This window comes from Perissodus microlepis, chromosome 11 (assembly GCF_051167445.1).
Source record: "Perissodus microlepis isolate ML-2025 ecotype Zambia chromosome 11, ASM5116744v1, whole genome shotgun sequence".
Taxonomy (NCBI): Eukaryota; Metazoa; Chordata; class Actinopteri; order Cichliformes; family Cichlidae; genus Perissodus; species Perissodus microlepis.
Window position 1 is genome coordinate 32052481 of NC_140471.1, and position 18732 is coordinate 32071212.

The window sequence follows — 18732 nt, forward strand, 5'->3', positions numbered from 1 at the left end:
TTAAACTCTCATACAGTACAGGCTTACATTGATATGTTCAAATATATACAGATGCATCAAAGAATGCAGCCAGTCAAACTGGTGTAGCAGTTGTGATCCCGGAGTTTGTGGTTGAAATGGGGAAAAGGATCAATGATGGACTTTCAGTATACACTGTAGAAATGCACACAATACTATTAGCTGTTCAGTGGGTAGAAGACATGAGGCCATTAAAAGCAGTCATTTGTTCAGACTCAAGATCGTCATTGGTCAGTTTACAGTGTAGTCACTCAGAAGGTAGAGCAGATGTTCTAGCAGAGGTTCAGCAAACACTTTTCAGAATACACATGATGGGACTTACAGTTGTTGCTGCTTTACCAGGTGTAACAATTAAGTTTAACATCCAGGCATCCATGAAAAGAGAAGTTATTAAATTTAACAGAGTTAGAAGTTAACAGGAAGTTAGCTCGCTAGTTTCCACCTAAACATGACATACCATGTTCTGACTGAGAGATTTTTGAAACTAATTAAAACGTACAGCTCTGCTACCACTTCCAAAATAATGAAGACAGAAAACTAAACAGCAGTGGCGTTTGCAGGGTTACTGAAGTTGGACTACCTGGTATATAATGTTGTGCTACGTGATTGCTAGCACAGTGAAGCTGGAGGATGAACGCCAGCTTTTTTCCACTCAATAAAAGTTAACGTGAGGGATTCTGGTGGTTAGGGACAAATGCAATCGCATAACAGGATGCTATACACGGGCCAAACTTCAGTCAGGAGAACAACTGAGCTCATTCATCCACAATACAAGGTTAGTTATTAATAGGGATGGGTATCGTTTAGGTTTTATCCGATACCGGTGCCAACCGGTGTTCTTTTCAAGATGGCGGCGCGTGAACAACGCGAGGCTCAGTGTCTCTCCAGAATCTGCTATTTAGCGGTTTTTTATCTACTTTTAACCGGATTATTCGTCCAGAATTGCTGTGCGTTGCTGACCTACAGCAGACAAGAGCTTCTGGACATCTGGACTCATAACTCCAACAGTTTTATCGCCGATCTCCGACTCATCCCAGAGATCTCCAGAACACCGGAGGCTGCCCACTCTCCCCGGCTGGGCGGAAGTGCACGCAGACGGCGCCGAGATCGTAAACAAAGGCGAGGTAGGCACGGAGGGCTACGGGCTAAGCTAAAGCTAACACCACACCGGCTGCCTTTACCCAGTATTTTCGTCGCCAATGTCCGTTCTCTGGCAAACAAAATGGATGAGATACGGCTCTCCATCACTAACAACAGACGGATTATGGACTCAAATGTCATGTTTTTCACCGAAACATGGTTGAACAACAGCTGCCCGGACAATGCTATCGAGTTAGCAGGACGCCACACACACCGAGCCGACAGGCTAGCAGATGACTCCGGCAAGACCAGAGGTGGAGGTTTGTGCATTTATATTAACAATGCTTGGTGCATGAACTCCACTACTACTGAGAGTCACTGCTCACCTAATGCGGAGTTTTTAATGGTCGATCATACTCACTGCCGTGTATATACCCCCCGACACTAATGCTAGGTTGGCCATGAAAGAACTTTCTGCAGCCATTAACAAACACCAGAATAAACACCCCGAGGCTGCTTTTATTGTTGCTGGCGACTTCAACCACACCAACTTAAAGACAGTCCTCCCCAGATTCCACCAACATGTCTCCTGCCACACCAGAGGAGACAAGACTTTAGACCATGTGTATTCCAATCTGGCTGGAGCCTACAAAGCCACGCCCCTCCCCCACATTGGACAATCGGACCATCTCTCCCTGTTCCTCACACCTCGGTATTCACCACTCATCCAACGTGTGAAACCTGCTGTGAGGACAATTAAAATGTGGCCAGAGGGGACAGACGCAGTGCTCCAGGACAGATTTAAAAACACAGACTGGAATACGTTCACCCACACAGACCTGGACCAGTATGCCTCATCTGTACTGGATTACATCTCCAAAACCACAGACAGTGTCACCACCCAGAAACGGATCACCATGTACCCCAACCAGAAGCCTTGGATGAACCGGGATGTTCGTCTCCTCCTGAAGGCCCGCAACACCGCCTTTAGGTCAGGAGATGCACACGCCTACAGCACAGCCAGGGCTAATCTAAAGAAGGGCATCAAAAAAGCCAAACACCATTACAAAAAGAAGGTAGAAGAACACTTCTCCAACTCCAACCCCCGACGCATGTGGCAAGGACTCCAGACCATCACAGACTACAGGACCACCAAACCCTCCCCCGCATCCTCTGATGTCTCCTTCCTCAACGAGCTCAACAACTTTTATGCTCGTTTTGAGCGAGGGAACCCCACAACCACAACCAAAGCAGACGTGACGCCAGACCACCAACCTCTGACTCTCTCCCCCACCGATGTAGGAGCGGTGCTGAGCAGGATCAATGTCCACAAGGCTGCAGGCCCTGATGGCATACCCGGGCGTGTTCTCAGAGCGTGTTCTGGGGAGCTTGCAGGAGTGCTGACAGACATATTCAACCTGTCCTTGGCCCACGCTGTGGTACCGGCCTGCTTCAAATCCACCTCCATCGTCCCGATACCCAAAAACTCCAACCCATCTTGCCTCAATGACTACCGCCCAGTAGCACTCACCCCCATCATCACTAAGTGCTTAGAGCAGCTGGTCCTAGCACACTTCAAATCCTGTCTCCCCCCCACCCTGGACCCCCACCAATTCGCATACCGCCAGAACAGGAGCACAGAGGATGCAGTCTCCATCGCACTGCACTCTGTCCTCTCACACCTGGACAACAACAACACCTACACCAGAATGCTGTTTATAGACTTCAGTTCAGCGTTCAATACAATCCACCCCTCACAACTCATCAGGAAACTGACAGACCTGGGCATCAGTTCCCTCATCTGCAAATGGTTACTGGACTTCCTGACCAACCGCCCCCAACATGTCCGGCTGGATAACCACTGCTCATCTACCATCACAATGAACACCGGTGTACCACAAGGCTGTGTGATGAGCCCCTTCCTCTACTCCCTCTTCACCCACGACTGCAGACCTGCTGATGGTTCAAACACCATCATCAAGTTTGCAGATGACACCACGGTGATTGGCCTCATCAGTGACAACGATGAGGCCGCCTACAGGGAGGAGGTGGATCGTCTGGCTGAGTGGTGCGACACAAACAACCTGCTGCTTAACACCGAGAAGACCAAGGAGCTCATCGTGGACTACAGGAGGAATGCTGACCCACATCCACCCATCCACATTAAGGGGACGGCTGTGGAGCGTGTGAGCAGCTTCAAGTTCCTGGGAGTCCACATCTCCGAGGATCTCACCTGGACGACCAACTGCTCCAAGCTGGTCAAGAAGGCTCACCAGCACCTCTTCTTCTTGAGGACTCTGAGGAAGAACCACCTGTCCTCAGACATCCTGGTGAACTTCTATCGTTGCACCATCGAGAGCATCCTGACCAACTGTATAACAGTCTGGCACGGGAACTGCTCTGCCTCGGACCGGAAGGCGTTGCAGAGGGTCGTGAAAACTGCCCAGCGCATCGCCGGAGCACCACTTCCTGCCATAAAAGACATCTACAGGAAGCGGTGTCTGAAAAGGGCTGGGAAAATCATCAGAGACCCCAGTCACCCATCACATGGACTCTTCACCCTCCTGCCCTCTGGGAGGCGCTACAGGAGCCTCCGGACTAAGACCACCAGGTACCGGAACAGCTTCTTCCCCACAGCTGTCAGACTCCTGAACTCTGCCTCCTGACATCTGACCCACGTTAACACATGGACTGAACATACACACACCCACAATGGACAACTGTACCCTCAAACACACAATAATAACATGGACTGAACCACCACTCACAACCACTAGCACTTTATATAGATACTGTAGAAATTATCCACATATCTAATTTATCTTAACTGCACTACTGTATAGCTCTGTAAATAATCATTCTGTACATACGATAATTTTTAACCCTACAACTGTTTACAACTTGCATAGTTCCCATTTCTGTATAACTGTATATCTCAGATTTCTGTAAAGTTATTTATTTCATATTCTGTATAGTTTTTCATATTTATATCCTGTTCATAGCCTGTACATAGCTTGTACTCACTACAGCCTGTACATACCTATAGTTATAGAATATTCACAACATACTTCATACCGTGTACATTATAACATACCATAATAGACCCATTTCTGTAATATACTTGCATATCTATATTATTGCTAATATATATTGTAATATATCTATATCACTAAAGCACTTCTGGATGGATGCAAACTGCATTTCGTTGCCCTGTACCTGTGCATGTGCAATGACAATAAAGTTGAATTCTATTCTATTCTATTCTAAACCGGTACTTTTGAAACGGTGCCGGTGCTTAAACGGTGCTCAAACCGGTGCTTAAAGAATGGAGAACACCAACTTTGTCCAAAAACCTCTCATGTTCAGCTGTTTTTTTGTAAAAAGATAACAATGTTAGCCTTTTCTGCAGCTATGGGGCATATATGGTATCACTCTTGGCTGGAAGCAGTGCTTAAACAATGGAAAAAACACAAACTTTATCCAAAAACCTCTCATGTTTAACTGTTTTCCACTTTTTCTTTGGTCATTTTAGCCTTTTTGGCCAGGGTGAAGGGAGTATCTGCCATCAAACAAGAAGACAGCCGCATGTAGCTATGATGATGTTTGCTAGTTCACCTTACATGCATTAATGTAATAACGTGGTGAGCCTACTCAAGGTAAATTACACACGAACAACATTACGCTACTCACGCAGAGAAGAACGGCTGCTGCTGCCATCATCATCCGTCATCATTTCTGCTACACTGGCAGGGCTAGGGGCCAGGACTCTATTCTTCGGGTTTTTGGGGGATGTTGCTCCAGGTCCGATAACTAGCAACCCACCCGCAGTAGATGTGCACGGAGTGAGGTCTCGCAGCAAGCTATCAAATACGGCGCATTTCTCGGCTTTTAAAAAAAACGCTATGCGTCGGCAGGTGTTTCATCGGATTTGAGGTGTTACCTCCTTTGACAGTATCACAGTATCAGCTTAAAGCACTTGTTGCAGGCTGCTGAGTTTGCATATTTTGCTGTGAAGTACAGCCATACATTTGACCGGTCCTCCTTGGGCATTTTTAATCTGTAGCTCTGCTCTAAAAGAACGTACGTACCTGGACCCGCCTACTATCCTCGGAAACGTAAAATGATTGGCTAGAATCTAAAGTGTATCACAGCTCAGGAAAAAAAAGCACCAAAATAAAGCACCGAAATGTGCGCTGCTTTTCGGTCTGGTTACTACCGTTTATGTCAGAACCGGTGCCATCATGGCACCGGATACCGGTACCCATCCCTAGTTATTAATATACTGCAACATAGAGCAGCTGCGAGAGAATTCAACATTAATGAATCAATGTTACGGAAGTGGAGAAAGCGCAGTTTTTGGCTTTCCCCATATTTCAAAAGTGCTTCATCTCTTTGCTATGACTGTCGCCCGGCATAATTTGCAGATGATAATTGTTGTAGCCACTGCGATGCTTTCGACCAAAACAGGCGCAGCTTGATGACATCATCAATATGCGCTATCGCTATAGAGCGGTATAGTCAAAATCTCTATCGTTGGCCAAATTTATATCGTTTCTATCGTATATTGTTTATATCGCCCACCCCTACCCCTAGTCTTCAGATGGTGCCTGCGCTGGGCCAGAAGTAACTGACCAGATGATCATAAAGAACGGCTGGGAGTATAGACACTTTGACCTTGGAAATTTGGCGCAACTGGAAAAGGCCAGATTTAACCACTGAGGAAACCTGTTTATCCAGCTTAAATGAACTATCCAGGCAAACACCTAGATTACTTACAGTATCTGTAAGAAAGCAAGCAAAGGGACCAAATCGTGCAGCTAGCTGGTCTCATGGAGTGTGACTATCAAACACCATAATCTCAGTTTTCTTCTCATTTAAAATGAGAGAATTAGCTGACAGCCACTCTGTAACCTCTTTCAAGCAGTCAGGCTCAATGAAGCTGGCAGGTCATCAGACAATTGGAAACAGATTTGAATGTCGTCAGGATAACAGTGGTAGGAGATCTGATATTTGTCAAAGATAGAACCCAGGGGTAGCATGTACAAGGCAAACATTAGAGGGCCCAGCACAGACCCCTGTGGTACTCCACAGCAAACAGGGGCAGCGGCGGACGAGTAGCAGCCCATCATGACAGAGAAAGTCCTACCCGAGAGGTAGGATTTAAACCAATTAAGGGCAGGATCCTTGATGCCTATAACATGTTCCAGTCTCTCTGTATGGACATATTGCAAATCAATTTCTCATCGGGGAAAATAAAAGTTACCGTACCATTGACAACATATATTTAGGATTTATATTTGTTGCTGTTAAACTTATTTTGTGTAATTAGTAATTTAATAAGTACATTCATGGTTATAGTTGAACTAAAATTATTTTATTACATTCGTGTTGGCTTGGTTAACTAAAACTGTGAATCCCTGTGCCTTAAAGGCTTGGTTTATGGTTAAAATCCCAGCATCAGGAATTTATGCAAATGAGTGCATGCGGTGCAGGTGGGGGGAGAGAGAGAAACTTAGTATAGTGTAGGCAAGATGCTGCAGCAGAGGAGGACAGAGCCACACGGTTTTCCTACCGTAGTAAGTTTACCGTAGGATAAGTTAAACCTGATCACTCCAGTAAGAAGATTTGCAAGCTGTGGAATAAATGGCTTAAAATATGGAAAATGTTTACAATTTTTAAATAAGTGCTTGTTTTGTGTAGCACACAAGTCTGGATTATAAATGATTTATCAATATTTTTCCTCATAAATAAGAGGTTTAAAAAATCCCTTTATTACTTTATAAATATTACTTTATATATTTTTATATGCCAGTTCAATTCATTGCCATAACATAAGTGCTCATTCTTTCAGAAAAGAAAAATTGGGCCAGAAGAACCTCAGACCTGCAGCTGAAGCTCAAACGGTTAACATGAAAGATCTACCACATCTCCCACCTGAAGTTTTGATGTTGGTGTTCAGCTACCTGAACACAAAAGAAAAACATTTAGTCTGCCTCTGCTTCAACGACCTCAAAAACTCATCGACCAACCATCCCTATGCAAGGACTACACAGTGGTGTTCTTCAGCCTCCTAAACTACACATCTGGCTTCCTGAACACACTAAACTAGTGCAGGATTACCCGGATTGCAGTGCGCCATTTACAGCCCAAGGATTGGCGATACCTCATCCAGTATCTCCCGTCACTCACCAGCATTGTCTGTATAAGGGGACGACGGCCATACACAAGTAAAAAAGAAGGGAAGATGGACAGTGAGAAAGGGCACTTAAAAAGAGAAAGAAGAGAAAAAAAAATCTCCTGGATTACCTGTTGAGAGAAAAAGAAGAGAAAACAAGCAAAAAAAACAGAGCAACATACTAAACACAACACTATCACGTTAATCTAGCTAAGTGTAAACAGCAGTAAATACTAAATATTGAATGTTGTTGTGTAGCAATCAGGACCGACAGCGCACAATGTGCTTGGAAATAGCAGCCAATAAAGGTCTAGTTTATGTCTATGAACAGTGAACACCCGTGTGCACACCTGTGTGGATCAGCGCGCTTGTATTCAAAAGGTTTCCCCATGTAATGGTCTGCTAGAGGATGTAGAGAGCCATAGCCCTATCCCCCAGGGCATGAAGCAGGCATGGAGGAGATCCAGGCTCCAGACATCCAGAGGCCCCAGAGTGCGAGAGCCCAAGGAGGACCACCGGAGGGGCATCCGTGCCACCCTCCTGGGAAGAGCTGAGGAGAGCCCCAGATGAGGGGTCACCCAGTAGCCACGAAGCAGAAGCCACAGGGGGCTGCAGTGGTGTGCCCGCCGGCTCTGCCGGCAGCCAGCTGTGCCAGAGTGAACTGTGCCGGAGGCCCGAGGGCCCCCTTTGCCCCGGAAGAGGCCTGACCAAGCAACAGGCACCAGGCCCCGCCAAGTAGTCACCGGGAGTGAGCTGGTACATACCTGAGCGCCCATACATGGACACTGTACACACAATCACACTCCCCAAACAAGCTCTATACCCCAGGTCCCCTCGCCCCTGGAGGGGGAAACGGAACCTAGACCCAGGAGATGTTACCCTTTCCCCCGGGGTGGAGGCAAGCAGACCGCCCCAAGCTCTGCAGCAGCAGGGAGGCCCCGCGTCCCAGATGCCAATCGGACGGCCAACACCTCCTCCCAGCCCCCCTGCCCCGATGGCCAGCAGAGAACAGGGGTGTGTGAAGACCCCAAACCTCCCTCCTCTCGCTCATGTGTAGTATTGCTGCGTGTTGTTCTAAGGTGCATTTAAAACACGGGAGAGCATGGTGCTGCTGCCAGAGAGCAGCAGGTGTTAGCACGGCCCCTCCCGAGAACCCTCAATGTCATTTGGCGTTTCTAACCTCAATCAATTTTGTTTGCACGTCACCATTCTTCCAGTCAAAGTATGATTGGAAATATTTTCCCTGTTCCATGGTTACTTGAGTCTGAGAAATGCTTTTATTGTTATTATTATTATCATTATATTTATTTTTAGCAACACACTAGTATAATCCATGGATCTGTAGCTATTGTGATGCTTCATAGTATGAAATGTCAGTGCACCTTCTGCTGCAGAACAACAGCATCCTCGTTTTTCCCAGGTGTAACAAAGAACTCAGTCAACTTACTAGATGAATTTTTGCCTTGCACAACCTTTTTATGTTTTTCTGTGTCCATGTAAGCAACAAGATCTCCGGCACCTTTGTTAGACACACAAACGTTATGTGCCAGCTGTGCACACAGTGCACTATGCCTCCCATTTATTCCGACCGGGATGGTACGAGGGAAATTTCTTTTGCAGTTTGTCTGAAAAGATGCACTTGCGCTTTGGCATCTTTTCAGCGCGCCGCTCCGCGCTCTGTCCCGTCTGTGAGCGCGGAACAACCACTTACAACACAGCAGTTTGGGGATGACGTTGCACATATGGGTCCTCTGTAGGCCTGTAGGAAAACCTGGACATTTTCATCCATCTCGAAAATCCCCCCGGACAGAACGTGAAAAGTGGACATGTCCAGGGAAAAGAGGACGGTTGGTCACCCTAGACTAGGAGTTTATTTCAGTGCCCAAGATGACTACTTCAGTGTACTAAAATGTAACATGAGGAAATGGCAGAAAATCCTCTTGAGGTCAAGTTTTCTTTTAGAGAAGTGCACTGGTATATTGTGTGGATCTCTGTAATGGTTTATATTGACATCAGCAAATAAGACATTTTGGGCGCTCTTAACCTGTTATCACATTAATGTTGCTCTGACGGAATATTTATGGGGCATAGATATGCCCCCTCCTATGCAAACTTATACATGAGTCAGTGGGAACGTGAGGCTCTTGCAAAATGCCCTCAGAAACTAACATTCTACTTTAGATTTTTGGATGACATCATAGGGGCTTGGTCTCACGGTGAGGAAAAGTTTTCTGAATTTATTGACATCCTAAATAACCATCACTCCTCTATCAAGGTCAAATATGAGTTGCATCCTGCACAGGTGAACTTTCTGGACACAGTGTTTTTGGAACAACTGGATCCAAATTTGAAAAAGGTTTCTACTAAGGTTTATTTTAAACCCACAGATTCTCATGCCCTTTTACATAGGAGTAGTTATCATCCAAAACACACTTTTAAAGGTATCATAAAATCGCAAATTATTAGATTCTACAGAATCTCCTCAAAGGATTCAGACCTTCAGGATTCAATCGGTACATTATTTCAGAGTCTGAGAAACAGGGGTTATTCCAGAAGGTTTCTTGGAGCAATTAAAAGCAGTACTCTTGCAGGGCTTAACTCTAACACGACGAATGCAGGTGGAGCCTTAGATGATTCAGGGGAAAACTTGACTCAGAATCAGGCCCAATTGGGGGAACCGAGCAGATTCATGCCATTGGTAACTACTTATTCACGCCCCTATTTACCGTTACACCATCAATTTAAAACAAACTTTAAGGAGTATACCTCCGGTTTGATACAATTTCACAATTACAGGGTAATTTCAGCTCATAGGAGAAACAAGAACCTAAGGGACATGCTTGTTAGAGCTAAATTACCGGAACAGATAGGGAGAATAGGATCAGTGAAATCTGACCATTGGGCCTTCAAACCAAGACAGTTTATGTACAATCCTCATGGACAGGCAGGGGCACCCATTCTGCAGAGAATGACCTTGAACATGAAAAACATCATTTACTGTATCTCGTGTGAAAAATGCCATCGTCTCTATGTGGCTCCATGCAGATTTTGGGCTGCTGAAAATAACTTGTGCTAAAAACAGATTTTTAAAGTTTAAAGTTTGCAGGCCTCTGAGTTAGCAGATATATAGTGATGGACTGCAGATAAGATCTGTGTAACTCTAATGAGATTACAAACCCTTTGGTGCTGTAGAATATTCAGTTATTACAAGCTTGAAATAAACTCTTTTAAATGAAACACTGAAAATATTCTTTACTTTGATTTCTATTTAGCTAAGAAAAATTGACAAAAAATGGCTGGCTCAGTGTGACTGGTGTTGTTTACTAAGTCTGTTTAGCCGTTTTACACAGGAATTCTTCATGAACACAGTGGACATATTGCAGCAAAAGCAATATGTCATGGTGGACTTTCAGATGCAGCCAACAGTTACGTATAAGAAAGAGAAAGGACATGAAACAGTGAGTGGGGTGTGGAGACATGTAAGTGATGTGATCAAGCAGTCTGGAACACAACAATGGAGTGATGAGCTTCAGCTTCAACTTCATCGACAGTTGTTGACACACCCCACTTGACTGATGATGTCAACAGCAGACAAATAAGAGGATATACAGGGATTATTTTATTGACAAAGTCATATGTTAATTAAGTACCAGCAAGCTTTTTAAGGGTCACAGACCAGGGATGGTCACTCTGCTTTGGCCCTGTGTGTGTGTGCAGGCTGGAAGAGCTTCTCCATCTGCTTCTTACTGGATTTGAACTTTTCAGAAACTCCTGCAAGGTAAGGATTATTCTCTACCACAAACTATAATTTGCTGTGTAGTTTAAGTTTACCTGTTGTAGCATCTCTGCTGGTTAGATGTACTGCAATGCTGTTTTTGTCAAGTTAAGCATTGATAGATCCTTATTGACCTGTTTTAAGTAATTTTGGGAGTGAAAGTGGTTAAAACACATCTCAGATTATCCTTCATTTGTTTCTTTTTGGCTGGCTGTAGGGAATTAATGTGTGCATGAAATACTTTGTGAAAATAATCTAGGATTGTAATAATAATATGACTTTTTATATCCACGTTTCATGAAGCCAGACTGAGTCAGAGATTAATTTATTTGTTTGGAGATAAATACAAGGAGGCCTTGTTTTCAGTGACTCACAGGTACAAGCAAATTTCACCTCAACAAGCTTCTTTAAATTCACATGGCAACCCACAAGGACGTTGGGATAGTTATTTCATATTACCGTCTTGCTGGAGGTGTGAGGCTTGCCTGAATAGTTTAGAGCAAAAATAAACACCTTTTACATAAAAAAAGAGCTTTAGTGAGGTCTTGGTCATTTTTTGTTTAGCCTGAGTTGTAAACTGTTGTTGTTCCCTTTCCAGGTGCTCCTATATTTCAGCGAATCAGTGTGATTACTCAGGGACAAAGGACTATTAATTGTAGGTCTGCTGCCTCTGCATTGGTTGAATTTGTGTAAGGAATTGAGGTGCAATGGCTCAAACAGTCAACATGAAGGTCCCGGAGCTACCATATCTGCCACCTGAAGTTTGGGTTTTGGTGTTCGGCTACTTGAACACTGAGGAAAAGCACACAGCCCGCCTCTGCTGCAGACACTTCAGAGATCTCATCGACCACCCGTCCCTGTGGAAGGATTATACAGCAGGACTCTCCAACTTTCCCCGCTACACATCTGGATTCTGGAACACCGTGCAGTGCCGTGGGGTCAGCCGTGCCACAGTGCAACATTTAGGACCCAAAGATTGGAAAATCCTCAGCAAGTCCCTCCCATCGCTCAACACCATTGTCTGTGTGAGGGAACAGCGATATTACAAGATGAAATACTTAGACAACCTGTGTGAATTCCCCAACCTGACGAGTCTTGGGGTACGAAACGCCACCTGGGTTGAGCCGTTACTGGTGCAGTGTCAGAGTCAGCAACTAGCAGAGCGGTTGACTCACCTCAGCGTCTGCAACATTCAGATGTCCTGCGACGACACTGTGGCGTTCATCAACAGCGTGTCACACTTGGTCAACCTGGAGTACTTGCTGTTCCACCAGCAGGAAAGTGAAGGGCTTGAGAGGATGAGGCCAGTGCCCTCTTGCGTCTTCCACAACCTGCTGCTAAGCCTGAAGAAACTCAAACACTTATCCTGGGGAATGAAAGGGGAGCCACCAGTGCCACTGCCCAACAACTACTTCTACCCACTGGACCCAGAAAACCCAGGTAAGCCAGTCTCCTGATTATATTTTACACTTGCAAGCATCAGAACCAATATAGTCACTTTTTACACCTTTGACAAGAGCTTTTCATCAAGAAAATACAATATTTTATTGACATTATGCCTTAAAATTGGAACAAAACCCATCATATTGAAGTCAGTTGAGCTGCACACATGCTGCATTATTATATATATTTCACCTCTGTAATATTCTTGATGTTTATAATTGAGCGATTTGTATATATTAGTGCTATTTCTTAAATTGTACTTGTAATATATTGTATTATTTAATTAGTTTAGTCTATTACTGTTACTATCTTGGACCAACTGTAACCCACATAATTTCCTTAGGAATTATTATTCTGATTACATTCATAAATACATATTATTCTGATTAGTATTGTGATCACACAGCCTGTTGTGCAGTATTGTGTGACTATGCTAAACTTAACTGACAGAGACTAAATGTTTAACTAACCACCTCTTTTATCCTGTAGGAGAGTACGGCGGCCCAGAACTGATCTCTTTGGAGTTAGTCAATTACACAGAAATCATCCTGTCGGAGGACGCGCTGTGGGGTCTGACTTCACTCAAGTCGCTTGCTGTCCACTACAGGTACCCCTGGGATGGTCTGCAGTGCCATATCTATTCCTGGCTCAGTTATCTGCAACAGCTGGAATCACTCTCAATCATTGGTGAGTCAAAACATGCATTTAATCTTTGTATTGTGTGTAAGTGTGTGTAGTAAGAAAAAATCTGTTGTCTTGCATGCATCCTTTTGTTTGTTTGTTTTTTTAAGTGAAGCAGTGTGAAGCTCCAGGCCAAAACTGTTTTCTGTAACTTCTGTCCTGTCGTTTCTTTCCTTATAGGAGGGACTTTTCTTGCCTCTTATATGGAAGACCTTCCATCCCAGATGACCAGTCTGACACTGCGAACATCCACATGCGCGTGCCAGATGAGCTCCATTGCATCTCAACTCCAGCGAGTTGAGCATCTGGACATAGATCAGAACCGCTATGATGATTGTCTCTGCAAACAGCTTCCTACACTGTTTCCTCAACTCAAGACTCTCAGGATACGGTATGCCCAGCAGATTTTTATTTTTTATTACTATTACAAAGTAAAAGTTCCATTTCAAATTCAAATTTTATTTGTCACACACACACACAACCATACACAGTATGACATGGGGGTGAAATGCTTGTAGCTGTACAATGCCCGACCATTAAATGACAGAAAAAAAGTTTTACAGTATTTACAATTTACAGGTTACTACAAAATTTACAAATTAACTTAGAAATTTACAGTAAAAAATGTGCAAATAGCAGAAAGAGATTATAAAGATTATAAATTATAGGAAATGTGTGGTGGTGCGTGTTGTGATGTGATGTGTGTGAGAGTCCAGTATTATAGTGATGTGTGTGGGAGAGTCCAGTCCTACACCTGGTTCAGGGCCTGAATAGCCTGGGGGAAGAAGCTCCTCCTCATTCTCTCTGTTTTGGCCTTAAGGGAGCGGAAGCGCTTCCCAGACCTCAACAGTGAGAAGACTCCATTGTTGGGATGGGAGAGGTTCATCATAATCTTCCTAGCTTTGGACTTGCACCGCTTGGTGTAGATGGACAGCAGGTCAGGGAGCTCTGATTGAATGATGCGTTCGGCTGAGCGCACCACTCTTTGCAGATCTCGTCTGTCCTGCTTGGTGCTGTTCCCAAACCAGGTGCAGATGTTTGCCGTCAGGACGCTCTCGATGGTGCAGGAGTAAAAGTTCTTGAGCACCTTCGGTGGCAGATGGAAGTCTCTAAGTCTTCTGAGGAAGAAGAGACGCTGACGGGCTTTCTTAACAAGGGTGTTGACATAAACCATTTGATGGTTTATGTGTGACCTGCAGCATCAAATCATCTCACTTGAGAAACTGACATCATTTACATTTTGCTGCAAATTAAGCTTTTCTCTGTCTTGATTTCTTAAGTACAACTGAAACACTACAGAAAATCATGTCAACAATTTCCCATTATGGGCCTATCGTTGCCAACACGCAACTAGAGCTGACGTTTTTTCCTGTCTTGTCTTCTGTAGCTTCCACCGTGAGGAACCAACAAGAGACCTGCTGTTCCTCAACAAGCTGCGACACCTGGAGAGACTGGAGCTGATCAAGAGACAGACATACATTCTTATAAGTGATGAAAACAAAACTTGGCCGAGTCCATCTTTGGAGGGACTGATCAAGGAGCTGCGGGAGATCTCCAGGAACAGGTTCAGCATCATGACCACAATGCCCGAAAGGGACGTTTTGCAAGAATGCGACTGCATTTGGGAAAGAGAGGAAACACGATTCTAATCTTGAGCAGTGCAAAGTGAACTATACAAACAAAAATTATATTATAGAATTTTTTTTCCTCCAGTGCCTCATGTGACTAGCTGACTGGACTTTCATGTAGATCCAGCAGGTCCTCAGTTCTCTAACTGTCAGTAACCCAAGGACTCGCAATGCGTGCAACACTACCTTTAAAATAAATGAAGGTCAGAGCAAGAAGCTGCTGCTTTGTTGCTGCAGAGAACTTTACACATAGTTAAAATGATGTGATGAAATATTCTGCTGTTTTTTTTAAAGGTTTGGTTCAACAATGTTACGATGAGAAATTCTCTGTGAGTGTTTATGATGTTTTTTTTTCAATCAAATAAAAACTACTTTTCATGAAGAACTGTATTATTGTTTTTCTGTGAATTTAGTTATTATTTCATTCAACAGCTTTCAAATCAAAATACAGACCTCCAACTGATTGTATAGAAAGCCTCCCTCCTCAGAAGGACATTATCAGTGCCACGCTCATGTCTAGCTGTGGAAATTCAGTTCACTTCACTTTTTTCAGCAAAAAAGACAGTAATAAAAAGAAACCCAATCACAACGACCCTGTCATGGTCTGGGTGAGTGCTGGGTTTTTCCATTGTACCAGTGTTTCCACCTTGTCTACTTGGATTGGCAACACCTGTGTCTATGGGGATTTAAGACCAGAGCTCACAGTCTTCACAAGCTGCAAAGCTGGAAGGAGGCAGTGGTAGTAAACTAGGGAAGGATGATACAAACTCAGGAAATTACAGACCTATAACTTTAACATCAAATATCTGTAAAGTAATGGAGCGAGTGATAAATGAAAGATTAATGTAAAATTAAATAAAAATAAAAATGGATTTTTTTTAAAGGGAAGACAAATACAAGTGAGGACTGGAAAGGCTTACTCTGAGAGGTTTCCAGTTGAAAACGATACACCTCAAGGGAGCGTAGTGTTATGTTCTTAGTTATTTTAATGATATAGAGGGTGGGATAGGGCTTTTGCTTTTTGCTGATGATGGAGCAATGTGGAAGAGAGGGAAAATGTAGAGTATATTGTAAAGAAACTGCAGGGAGCAATTGGAAAAGTTGAAGAGTGGTGATATAAGTCGGGTTTTAAATTCTCAGTTGATAAGGACAAGACAATGATTTTTTACAAGGAAAAGAGTTGGTGAGGATGTCAAGCTTAAGTTATATGGTCAAGAATTAGAGTGAGTAAATGTAAGTTTTGTGGTTTGATGAAAGGGTAACATGGGATGTACACATTCAGAAAGTGTTGGATAAATGTAAAAAAGATTTAAAAATAATAAGGTGTTTAGTTGGGAGGGACAGGGGAGCAGATAGGAAGTCTTTGAGGGCCATATACACTGGGTTGGTTAGATGGGTTGGTTAATTTGAACTGGATCAGTTAGACATCGGTCAAAGAGTGCCATTACCAGCAATACCTCTATGTATAATTCCTGAATTCACATTATTGGACAAGAAGAATAAGGATAGGGCATTTATTTTAAACTCTCATACAGTACAGGCTTACATTGATATGTTCAAATATATACAGATGCATCAAAGAATGCAGCCAGTCAAACTGGTGTAGCAGTTGTGATCCCGGAGTTTGTGGTTGAAATGGGGAAAAGGATCAATGATGGACTTTCAGTATACACTGCAGAAATGCACACAATACTATTAGCTGTTCAGTGGGTAGAAGACATGAGGCCATTAAAAGCAGTCATTTGTTCAGACTCAAGATCGTCATTGGTCAGTTTACAGTGTAGTCACTCAGAAGGTAGAGCAGATGTTCTAGCAGAGGTTCAGCAAACACTTTTCAGAATACACATGATGGGACTTACAGTTGTGTTTTTATGGATTCCAGCGCACTATGGAGTAAGGGCGAATGAAATGGCAGAGTTGCAAAGGAGGCCACAAAACATGGGGTAGTTGACCTGGCTATTAGTTTTGGTCAGGCAGAGATAAAGAGTATGTTCTCCCTCTCACAGTGACTCTGAGGTCTCCACCTTATATCTTCACTTTCCTACAGCTTCAAGGTTCCTACTCTAGATATTACCCAGTGCCTGGTTCCCCCAGTCCTCGTCATGGACAGCTCTAAGACTCCCTCATAGGACCCCCCACTTCCCTTTTGTGACTTTGAGCTCGAGCCCTAGCTCATGCGGTGACTCTCGTTGGTATTGCTAGTAGAAACTCATAGTATTGTTTCTTAGTTTATTGTGCCTCCTTAGAAATGTTCACAGCATTTTCATCAGCACTGCTGATAATAGCTCATAGTATAGTTTTATAGTGTCCTTCCTACAGTCATGTTCATAGTGTTTTCCTTTAGTGCTACTGATAGCATCTCACAGCACAGCCTCATGTATTATAGAGGACTTCTAGTGATGTGGTGGTTCATGAAAAGTTATGTGCTACCTTGAAAATTAGTATTGTCCTCTGAGCCGGTTATTAGGTCAAGGTCAAATTTATTTATATAGCACATTTCCAGACAGACAATGCTGCACAAAGTGCTTAACAATATAAAATTGTCATTAAAAAGAAATAATGTAAAATAATAATAACAATATAAAACAATGATACAATACAATATAATTTTATTTATGTATGTATATATGTAAACCAGGGGTAGACCAAAGTGCTTCACAGTAAGGAATAACGGTAAATGATTACACTGAACCCATTGCTACGGGCCATTCGATCCCTGTACAACCGTTGCAAGAGCTTGGTTCGCATTGCCGGCAATAAGTCGGACTCGTTCCCGGTGGGTGATGGGCTCCGTCAGGGCTGCCCTTTGTCACCGATTCTGTTCATAATTTTTATGGACAGGATTTCTAGGTGCAGCCAAGTGGCGGAGGGCTTTCACTTTGGTGGCCTCAGAATCTCATCTCTGCTTTTTGCGGATGATGTGGTTCTGTTGGCTTCATCGAGTGATGGCCTCCAGCTCGCACTGGAACGGTTCGCAGCCGAGTGTGAAGCAGCGGGAATGAGGATCAGCACCTTCAAATCTGAGGCCATGGTTCTCAACCGGAAAAGGGCGGAGTGCTCACTCCAGGTCGGGGATGAGTTCCTGCCCCAAGTGGAAGAGTTCAAGTATCTCAGGGTCTTGTTCGCAAGTGATGGGAGAAGGGAGCCGGAGATCGACAGACGGATTGGTGCTGCGGCCGCAGTGATGCGGACGCTGCACCGGTCCGTCATGGTGAAGAGGGAGCTGAGTGTAAAAGCGAAGCTCTCAATTTACCGGTCGATCTACGTCCCTCACCCTCACCTATGGCCACGAGCTGTGGGTAGTGACCGAAAGAACGAGATCGCGGATACAAGCGGGGGAAATGAGCTTCCTCCGAATGGTGGCTGGCCTCTCCCTTAGAGATAGGGTGAGAAGTTCAGCTATCCGGGAGGGGCTCAGAGTAGAGCCGCTGCTCCTCCACATCGAAAGGAGCCAGCTGAGGTGGTTCGGGCATCTGACAAGGATGCTTCCTGGGCGCCTCCTGGGTGAGGTGTTCCAGGCATGTCCCACTGGGAGGAGGCCCCGGGGCAGACCCAGGACATGCTGGAGAGATTATATCTCTTGGCTGGCCTGGGAATGCCTTGGTGTTCCCCCGGTTAAGCTGGAGGAGGTGGCTGGGGAGAGGGAGGTCTGGGCTTCTCTGCTTGGGCTGCTGCCCCCGCGACCCGGCCCTGGATAAAGTGGAAGAAGATGGATGGATGGATTACACTGAACAGTAAGTCATTAAAACAAGGTAAAATAGAGAAACAAACAAAAACATTAGTAAGTAGAGATAGGGAGAAATCAGCATACGATACAGCAATTAATGAGCGGTGAGAATTCGGAAAAGCCAGGTTGAATAGGTAATTTTCAAGCGTGCTTTAAAGGATTAAATGGAGTCAGAGGCATGAATGGTAGCAGGAAGACTATTCCA

At 44.2% G+C, this 18732-nt stretch overlaps 1 protein-coding gene across 1 annotated transcript; it reads left to right on the plus strand.

Annotated features, from left to right (window-relative positions):
* Positions 1-11755: 11755 nt before the first annotated feature.
* Positions 11756-14821, plus strand: LOC146378247 (uncharacterized). The gene is made up of 4 exons (XM_084944154.1): positions 11756-12488; positions 12981-13178; positions 13353-13563; positions 14560-14821. Exons 1-4 carry the CDS (start codon positions 11756-11758, stop codon positions 14819-14821), a joined length of 1404 nt encoding a protein of 467 aa, XP_084800280.1.
* The last annotated feature ends 3911 nt before the right edge of the window (positions 14822-18732 follow it).

Excerpts from the sequence above, each read along its gene's own strand:
- LOC146378247 (XM_084944154.1), top strand. The coding sequence starts at position 11,756 with ATGGCTCAAACAGTCAACATGAAGGTCCCGGAGCTACCATATCTGCCA. Across the intron at positions 12,489-12,980 it reads ACTGGACCCAGAAAACCCAG|GAGAGTACGGCGGCCCAGAA; the intron begins GTAAGCCAGTCT and ends TTTATCCTGTAG. Across the intron at positions 13,564-14,559 it reads CTCAAGACTCTCAGGATACG|CTTCCACCGTGAGGAACCAA; the intron begins GTATGCCCAGCA and ends TGTCTTCTGTAG.